The sequence below is a fragment of the Astatotilapia calliptera genome, chromosome 3 (assembly GCF_964374335.1).
Source record: "Astatotilapia calliptera chromosome 3, fAstCal68.1, whole genome shotgun sequence".
NCBI classification, from domain to species: Eukaryota; Metazoa; Chordata; class Actinopteri; order Cichliformes; family Cichlidae; genus Astatotilapia; species Astatotilapia calliptera.
In genome coordinates, this window is record NC_137424.1 from 9,591,073 (window position 1) to 9,600,459 (window position 9,387).

The window sequence follows — 9,387 nt, forward strand, 5'->3', positions numbered from 1 at the left end:
ATAAATGTAGAGGTGCTGGCTGTTCTCTCACTCTGCTGTTTAGCTGTAAAGGACGCCTCCCTGCCTTTGTCTCATTCATGACCTTTAATAGTCTCTTCTAACATGCAGAGATCTGTATGATCTGTTTCATAGAGTCTAACCAGCCTGTACAGGTAACAACAACAGTCACTGCATCACTGACACACAAACGTCATCTGTGTCAATAACAACATTCATACATGGAATAAAAACACATCAGTGGATCATTGCTGGAGCTGATGTTTGTGCTCCTGGTGCAAAGGCTCTCAGTTTCCTCCTTGAAATAACATCAGTGGTGGGTCAGCGACATGCTTTCTTTCCCTCTCAGGTTTAAATATCTGGGACTCTCCACCGTTTGGTTTTAGAGCTGAAGAAGCTTCTCTGATGAAACGTCTTCCAGAAACTTAAAGACGTCTCTTTTCTCTCCAAGCTCCTTAGATCACATGACCTGGATGACTGAACCTACAGACATATTGACCTGGTTTCATGGTCACATGACGGGTCAGAGGTCAGCGACTGTAACTCAGTTCCTCCTGTTAATGTGAACTCACTGAGTGTTTGTGGTTTACCTCTCAGACTGACTGAAGATGATGATGGAGGAAGAGGAGGACAGAGCAGAGTCTGCAGGGTCCAGCTGTCCGTCTGTGAGGAGTGACGGGTCCAAAGGAAACAATCCAAACTTCAGTGGTGAACCTGGAGCAACGAGGTCAGAGAGCTGAACTCACTGAGTAACAGAAATAATTCTGCACTGACATTATAATCAGTGTTGACTCTGGTTGATTGTCTGACTGTGTTTGTGAGCTGAGAGGAAATGAAAATGAGTTTGTAACAAAAATCAGTTTTGTCCAGTTTTCCTGTAAAAAGCTGAACTCTAATCTAAGAGGATGTTACTGACAGGAAACAGCTGCATTATCTGCAGTCTGTGTGATCACAGCTGCTTCAATCATGTTTGTGTCTGCAGAGGTCAGAGGTCACAGTCTGCAGGGTCCAGCTGTCCGTCTGTGAGGAGTGACTGGTCCAAAGGTCAAAATCCAGACTTCAGTGGTGAACCTGGAGCAACGAGGTCAGAGAGCTGTGATGACTCCTTTACATGTTTGTGTTTCCTGGATAAATATGACCTGAAACATCCTCAGATTGTTACAAAGATTCATTAAAAAGAAAACAATGAAAGAGAAAAGATCCAAATGTTCGACTTGGTCATTTGCTGTTTGAGGACAGTGATGCTCATATCTGTGGGGAAAGTGTGACCTGAGTGGGTTCATGTTTGTCTTTAAAGAACAGAGCTGCTCTGATTCTCTTTGTGTCTGATCTGTTAAACAGTCTGAGAGGTCACACAGAGACCCAGCAGCTAAAGCCTGGATCATACTGGCTGCTGTTACTCCATCAGGACAACACTGAACCACAGTGGTGTGGATGTAGTGGATAAATCCCACCATACTGATGCTCAGAGTTAACCACAGGGAACAAAACCAGATGTTACCTTCAGATTGTGACCTTTGGAGTGGACGATGCAGATTTCAATAGAGAATAAATGTTGTTGTTTTTCAGCTGTGAAGAAAGAATCTAATTTTCTGAACTTAAGAATTTATGATGCTGGAAACAACATGGAGACTATAACACAACATTTCCACTGTGTTCATAGAATGAATGTAAAACTGTCAGACATTCATTAAATATGCAAAATGTCTACAGAAGCATCAGAGGGTCAGACGTGAAGCACTCAGTGATTTTGATCAAATGACTCATCAGTTATTGATCTGTACTACACTGATCTACCACGTTAGTAAAGCTGGTGTTCTGGTGGTGGAGGGAGACTGGGATCATGTTCTGGTTTTGGAGCAGTGATCTGCTGATGGTTCAGTTTGATGAGCTTCTTCAAAATCATCCCTGACATCACCACTGAAAGGACGTCCATGAAAACAGACTGAAAATTACTGATATGTTCACAATCTGAGAGTTTAAAGCTTGACAGACTTGATTCAGATGAAGTTATTTGAGCAGAAACTCCTGGATCTTTATCCTGTGTTGATCTAATCCTTCATGGTTCCTCCACAGAGTGGAGCAGCAGAGCTCAGAGGTTCCCAGTGGTCAGTCTGCCCAGCAGCATCAAACACAGCTGGACTCCATATTTATGGTCTGTACATGTACAACAACTACTTTAATATTAATAATAATGCATTTATTTATAGGTCCCTTTCAGAACACCAAGGACTCTGTGGACTAAATGACCAAAAGAAACAAACTTTGAAATCAGACGGTGCAAATGTGATCACAGGGAAACGTTTTAAACATCGAGGCTTTAAACAGAAACCAAAGTGAAACAGTTTGTAGTCGAGATCAGTGGGAATGAAGCTGAATAACTGTTTCTTCAATAACTTTGAGCAATAAATGACAAATATGATGGAAATTAGCAGCATTAGCACTTACTAATGATGTGAGCTGACACTCGGCTGTATTGAGACGACCACATTAGGTGGTCCTCAACTGTAATGGAAACCAGTGGATCCAGTCCAGTCGTGGTGACCTGTGGTGAGTCGATCTGAGCAGCTACTAATGGAAACAGGGCCATAGATGTGTTTGTGCTTAATAACAGTGAATCACATGAGTTTTACATTACAGTTAAAATCTCATGTTGTTTGTTAAAGTGTGCAGTTCAGGGTGTGTTACTAAAACACTTTCCAAAGACCCAGCCCCCATAAAAAGCAGCCAAACAGCTTCTAAGAGTTACACACCCACACATATCTATCAGGTTAACTCTGGTCTAACACACTTGGATTTAGCTTGAAGAGTGTTTCTGTACGAGGACTGAAAATGATTTAAAAAGCAGCTAATGTCCAAAGAACAACTTTGACACACCTTCATAAAACCTGTAGAGCAAAGAAAAACCAGCTGAAAGTCTGGCTGCTCTTATGAAAAGTACAGAGAAATTATGGGTCGCTCAACACTTGTGCACAATATAAGAGTTGAAATAAATCTAAAGAATAACTCAAAGTCCTACAATCATACTGATAAAGTCATCTACAGCTAACTATCCAAGTGGATTTGTTTAAGACAGCTCCATCTGCTGGTGGCCCTCTGCAGGTGCATGAAAGGGGCGTGTTTATAGTGAAAGTAGTAGAGAAAGTAAACCCCACGGGAAGGAGGGAGGACTCTCAGCAGCTTCCAGCTCATATTCAGACATTTGACTTCTCACTGAAAGCAGCAAGTTTGAGTGTCTGTACCTTAGTTAGAAGAGATAACATGTCAGTAGTAATTAGAGTTGATTGAGCAATGCTGTCCTTGTAATGTAGTTTATGATTTTTATGGACAAGTCCAGTTTTTCTGTAGAGCCTCTCAAGTTGGTGACAGCAGCAGTGGAAGTTCACGTGTAAACCAGAGCAGCAAATCAGGTCCAAATGTGTTGTTCACAGTGAGTGGGATCATCATTGGCTGCTATGTTAACCTCCTGCAGCAGGATGTCTTTGGTCAGAGAATGGATAGATCACGAAGTCATTGTTGAGTTTAGGGAGACAGTAGACAGTTGGAGGAGGTTCAGCCAGTTGACACACAGTAGATAAAATAACTGAAGGCAGGAGCAGACACCTGTATGACTTTCCACCTCTCACATAGATTATTTCCCTGGGCAGCGCCACAGGGCTGGTAGATGTAAACAAAGCTGGAGGAGAGGATTGATTCATCTGAGAAAAGTCACAGAGTTGTGTCTTGATGCTCAATCATCCAGGTACGTAAATCCCAAAAAGCTTGATTCTGTTCATCTGGATGTTTTCAGTGGGAGAAACGTTTCATCATCATCAGGTGACTTCTTCAGTCTCAGCTGACTGCAGGTTTCAATCTCATAAACAGGACATTTGTATGACTGAAACCAGCCCACTGAAGGAACAATGGGCTGGGAGGTCAGTTCATTGATCATTGGTACGCATATTGTCAGGACCATTGATCAATGGTTGTTGATCAATGGTCATGAGTCCAGTTCACAGAGAGCTGGGGAATGGCTGCAATCACAGCATGTAAGATGGTGACAGTTGTACCCTTAGGCCCCTCCTCCATTCAGAGATGGTCTTTCCTTTTCACATAAATGGCCTCCTTGACTCCGCCCTCAAACCAGCGTTCACATTTACTCAGGACCTTCTTGATGTGAAGTTCTTCTGCTTCGCTGGCTGCTGTGTCTGTGGGGATGGTGTTTGTTCTGTGTTGTAGCGTCCTGATGACGCCCAGTTTGTGCCCCAGTGGATGATGAGAGTCAAACCTTAAATACTGATCTGTATGTGTAAACAGAGTGAACCTTTAAGACCAGTTGTCTGTACGATCAACTCAGTCACCTGAAACATCTCCAAGTTTCTGGCTTTGATCATCAACCTGTTGGTAGTTCAGCTCTGAACACCAGTGAAATGTTTCTCCCACTGAAATCGCTGCATTCATATGAACAGCATCAACGTTTTGGGATCATGGAGTTGTGGACAAAGTCTCAGTTAATCAGATAAAGTCAAACCTATAATTGGTAAAGAGTTCGTGGATGATATGCCCCTTGATCGTAAAGAAGTGGATGTTGTGTGGACTAAAGTTCAGAGTGGTGGGTCATTCATAAAGTATTCTGTTCCAGCTGCTGGAGGACAACATCATCACTTTTGTGAAGAACGAGCTGAAGAAGATCCAGAAGGCTCTGAATCCAAATAAGCCCCAGTGCTTGGAGTTTCAGAGGGAGGATGATGAGCAGAGGAGAAACAGCAGAGAGGCATTTGTGAAGATCACAGTGGACTTCCTGAGGAGAATGAAGCAGGAGGAGCTGGCTGACCGTCTGCAGAGACGTAAGAGGATTTATCTAAAGATTTAAGCTGCTGGATAAATGAGAGACTTGTGACACCAGTGTGTTCAGTCATTTCTCAGTGGGTCAGAAATTGTCATCAGCATTTTGTAAAATGTGATTGTTAAAGTTGTATTTTTATTATTATTATTCAGAACTTCCAGCTGCTGTTTGTCATCGTAACCTTAAGTCTAAGCTGAAGAAGAAGTTCCAGTGTGTGTTTGAGGGCATCGCTAAAGCAGGAAACCCAACCCTCCTGAATCAGATCTACACAGAGCTCTACATCACAGAGGGAGGGACTGCAGAGGTCAATGATGAACATGAGGTCAGACAGATTGAAACAGCATCCAGGAAACCACACAGACCAGAAACAACCATCAGACAAGAAGACATCTTTAAAGCCTCACCTGGAAGAGATGAACCAATCAGAACAGTGCTGACAAAGGGAGTGGCTGGCATTGGGAAAACAGTCTTAACACAGAAATACAGCCTGGACTGGGCTGAAGACAAAGCCAACCAGGACATCCAGTTCATATTTCCATTCACTTTCAGAGAGCTGAATGTGCTGAAAGAGGAAAAGTTCAGCTTGGTGGGACTTGTTCATCACTTCTTTACTGAAACCAAAGAAGCAGGAATCTGCAGCTTTGAAGACTTCCAGGTTGTGTTCATCTTTGATGGTCTGGATGAGTGTCGACTTCCTCTGGACTTCCACAAAACTACAATCCTAACTGACCCTAGAAAGTCCACCTCAGTGGATGTGCTGCTGATAAACCTCATCAGGGGGAAACTGCTTCCCTCTGCTCGCCTCTGGATAACCACACGACCTGCAGCAGCCAATCAGATCCCTCCTGACTGTGTTGGCATGGTGACAGAGGTCAGAGGGTTCACTGACCCACAGAAGGAGGAGTACTTCAGGAAGAGATTCAGAGATGAGGAGCAGGCCAGCAGCATCATCTCCCACATCAAGACATCACGAAGCCTCCACATCATGTGTCACATCCCAGTCTTCTGCTGGATCACTGCTACAGTTCTGGAGGATGTGCTGGAAACCAGAGAGGGAGGACAGCTGCCCAAGACCCTGACTGAGATGTACATCCACTTCCTGGTGGTTCAGGCCAAAGTGAAGAAGGTCAAGTATGATGGAGGAGCTGAGACAGATCCACACTGGAGTCCAGAGAGCAGGAAGATGATGGAGTCTCTGGGAAAACTGGCTTTTGATCAGCTGCAGAAAGGAAACCTGATCTTCTATGAATCAGACCTGACAGAGTGTGGCATCGATATCAGAGCAGCCTCAGTGTACTCAGGACTGTTCACACAGATCTTTAAAGAGGAGAGAGGACTGTACCAGGACAAGGTGTTCTGCTTCATCCATCTGAGTGTTCAGGAGTTTCTGGCTGCTCTTCATGTCCATCTGACCTTCAGCAACTCTGGAAAAAATCTGCTGGAACAACAACAAACAACCTCCCAGAAGTCTGAAACAGGAGATTCTGCAGAGAAACACTTCTACCAGAGTGCTGTGAACAAGGCCTTACAGAGTCCAAATGGACACCTGGACTTGTTCCTCCGCTTCCTCCTGGGTCTTTCACTGCAGACCAATCAGACTCTCTTACGAGCCCTGATGACACAAACAGGAAGTAACTCACAGACCAATCAGGAAACAGTCCAGTACATCAAGGAGAAGCTCAGTAAGAATCTGTCTGCAGAGAAAAGCATCAATCTGATCCACTGTCTGAATGAACTGAATGATCGTTCTCTAGTGGAGGAGATCCAACAGTCCCTGAGATCAGGAAGTCTCTCCACAGATGATCTGTCTCCTGCTCAGTGGTCAGCTCTGACCTTCATCTTACTGTCATCAGAAGAAGATCTGGATGAGTTTGACTTCAAGAAATACTCTGCTTCAGAGGAGGCTCTTCTGAGAATGCTGCCAGTGGTCAAAGCCTCCAACAAAGCTCTGTGAGTAAACATGTTGTCATCGCTTCATTGTTAAAATCATGGGAAATAAATCAGAAATGCTGAGTTCAAAGAGCACTGTAACATTTTTTTAAAATAGTAAATTAAATGATCATCAGTCACTCAGTAAATATATGGTAGTTTTAATGTTTCACTCCAGCATTTCTAAAACACACTTTGTTCTGTAACTCTTATCAAATGACAATCCAGACCCAGCCTATAAGAACATGAGTTCTGATGCTTCAGCCCCTCTGACAGGTTTATTATCCTCAGCTTGTTCATTTGTCTCCAACTCCAGGAGTTTGGTTGTTTTATTCTAAAGCACAAACTTCACCTGCCAGACTTCACCTACATCTTTTTCTGATGTTCATAATTTAAGTTCAAGTTTGTATCTCACTTTCAGTGCACACCCTCCCTTTTTAAATATAAATCTCTGCTGTGCTGTCATGTTTTCATCCCGTATGGAGGGAGAAACTCGGTCTTCATTACTGAAATTGCCTCTAAGGTCGTGTTTCTTGTCAGTAACCATATGTAACTGTAAGGCTTCCATAACCAGTGTTATCACAGAATTACAGTGGGTTCACTCTGGGTCCTCTACAGTTTCTTCCCACTGTCCACAGACATGCAGTTAGGTTACCTGGTGATCTAAACTTCATGCAGGTGTGAGTGAGAGTGGTTGTCTGTCCCTCTGTGGGCTTAGTGGAAGAGACTGGATGGATCTCTGCTTTGTCTTTGATATATGCTGACAGCAAACATTCTCCATGAAGTCTGCATTTCAGCTCATCTCCTTTATACGCACCTTTAACAGGAAGAGTTTTATACAGCTAGTGTTTAAAATCCAGTGTTATTCACAATACACAGGTAATGAGCATGATTATTGAATTACTAAAATTTTCTAAAATAATTGTTCTCAATGGGGTTCAGATCAGGTGAACAAGGAGGCCATGTCATTAGTTTTTCTTCTTTTATACCCTTTCTTGCCAGCCACGCTGTGGAGTACTTGGACGCGTGTGATGGAGCATTGTCCTGCATGAAAATCATGTTTTCTTGAAGGATGCAGACTTCTTCCTGTACCACTGCTTGAAGAAGGTGTCTTCCAGAAACTGGCAGTAGGACTGGGAGTTGAGCTTGACTCCATCCTCAACCCGAAAAGGCCCCACAAGCTCATCTTTGATGATACCAGCCCAAACCAGTACTCCACCTCCACCTTGCTGGCGTCTGAGTGGGACTGGAGCTCTCTGCCCTTTACCAATCCAGCCACGGGCCCATCCATCTGGCCCATCAAGACTCACTCTCATTTCATCAGTCCATAAAACCATAGAAAAATCAGTCTTGAGATATTTCTTGGCCCAGTCTTGACGTTTCAGCTTGTGTGTCTTGTTCAGTGGTGGTCGTCTTTCAGCCTTTCTTACCTTGGCCATGTCTCTGAGTATTGCACACCTTGTGCTCTTGGGCACTCCAGTGATGTTGCAGCTCCAAAATATGGCCATTTCCTTTATACGCACCTTTAACAGGAAGAGTTTTATACAGCTAGTGTTTAAAATCCAGTGTTATTCACAATACACAGGTAATGAGCATGATTATTGAATTACTAAAATTTTCTAAAATAATTGTTTTAGTTAATATTGTATGACAGTGTACACAGAATTATTAGCTCAGTAGGCAGAGTGGTCGCCCCATGATCATAAGGTCAGGGGTCGAATCCACCGGATAGCTACCTTGTGGTACCCCTGAGCAAGGTACCATCAAGGTACCAATCATGTGCACTGGACTGGTAGCACTCATAGTCTCATAGGTTTAAATAAATTTTTTAAAAAAAGGGTTCAACATATAAACAAATTTAATTTGATCACATATATTGTTTGGTTTTTTTGGTTTTTGTTTTTTCCCTTTCTCTCTCAGACTGAGCAGCTGTAACGTCTCAGAGGAAGGCTGTGAAAATTTGTTGTCAGTGGTCAGCTCCCAGTCCTGTAGTCTGAGAGAGCTGGACCTGAGTACCAACAGCCTGAAGGCTTCAGCAGTAAAGCTTCTGTCTGCTGCAGTGGAGAGTCCACATGCCAAACTGAATGTTCTGAGGTCAGATCAATTTGTATTATGTTTAGTTCTGTTTGTTTATGTGTTTGATGTTTGTTTTTGTTTATGTCTTTATCCAGTTATCCTTGTTTCATAGCATTTTTATTCATTTCCAAGTTAAACAAGTTTTACTAACCTGCTCAGCACAAGACAATAAGCTATTGCACCCTGATTACACTTTAACAACAATCTTTATTCATGTTTTTATCTTCAGACTTAACATCTGTGAACTCTCAGAGGAAAACTGTGAAGCTCTGTCCTCAGTTCTCAGCTCGCAGTCCTCTAGTCTGACAGAGCTGGACCTGAGTATCAGAAAGCTGCAGGATTCAGGAGTGAAACTTCTGTCTGCTGGACTACAACGTTTAAACTGTAAACTGAATACTCTGAGGTCAGATCAGAAAACATTTAGTTTTTAGAATTATTAATTAAAGTTCATACATATGATGTTGTATCTTAGTATGTTTATGTTTCCTTTAAAAATAGAAAGTCAACATTTAATGTGAAATGTGTTAACAAACTCTACATGAGTACTTGTTTTATAGATT

General features: G+C 42.7%; 1 protein-coding gene and 1 long non-coding RNA gene across 2 annotated transcripts; both read left to right on the forward strand.

Annotated features, from left to right (window-relative positions):
- The first annotated feature begins 456 nt into the window (after positions 1 to 456).
- LOC145425142 (uncharacterized) lies at positions 457 to 1,195 on the forward strand. Its single transcript, XR_013905810.1, has 2 exons — positions 457 to 724; positions 980 to 1,195. It is a non-coding gene; the product is annotated as an uncharacterized LOC145425142 (long non-coding RNA).
- A 1,312-nt stretch (positions 1,196 to 2,507) lies between these two features.
- Positions 2,508 to 8,957, forward strand: LOC145422869 (protein NLRC3-like). The gene is made up of 3 exons (XM_080294763.1): positions 2,508 to 2,547; positions 4,975 to 6,772; positions 8,672 to 8,957. Exons 1-3 carry the CDS (start codon positions 2,508 to 2,510, stop codon positions 8,937 to 8,939), a joined length of 2,106 nt encoding a protein of 701 aa, XP_080150889.1. The 3' UTR covers positions 8,940 to 8,957.
- Positions 8,958 to 9,387: the final 430 nt, after the last annotated feature.

What these genes read in the sequence shown, in the direction of transcription:
- LOC145422869 (XM_080294763.1), top strand. Translation starts at nt 2,508, where the DNA reads ATGGAAACCAGTGGATCCAGTCCAGTCGTGGTGACCTGTG. An exon ending in TCCAGTCGTGGTGACCTGTG is followed by an intron (nt 2,548 to 4,974) that starts GTGAGTCGATCT and finishes ATTATTATTCAG; the next exon opens with AACTTCCAGCTGCTGTTTGT. An exon ending in AAAGCCTCCAACAAAGCTCT is followed by an intron (nt 6,773 to 8,671) that starts GTGAGTAAACAT and finishes TTTCTCTCTCAG; the next exon opens with ACTGAGCAGCTGTAACGTCT.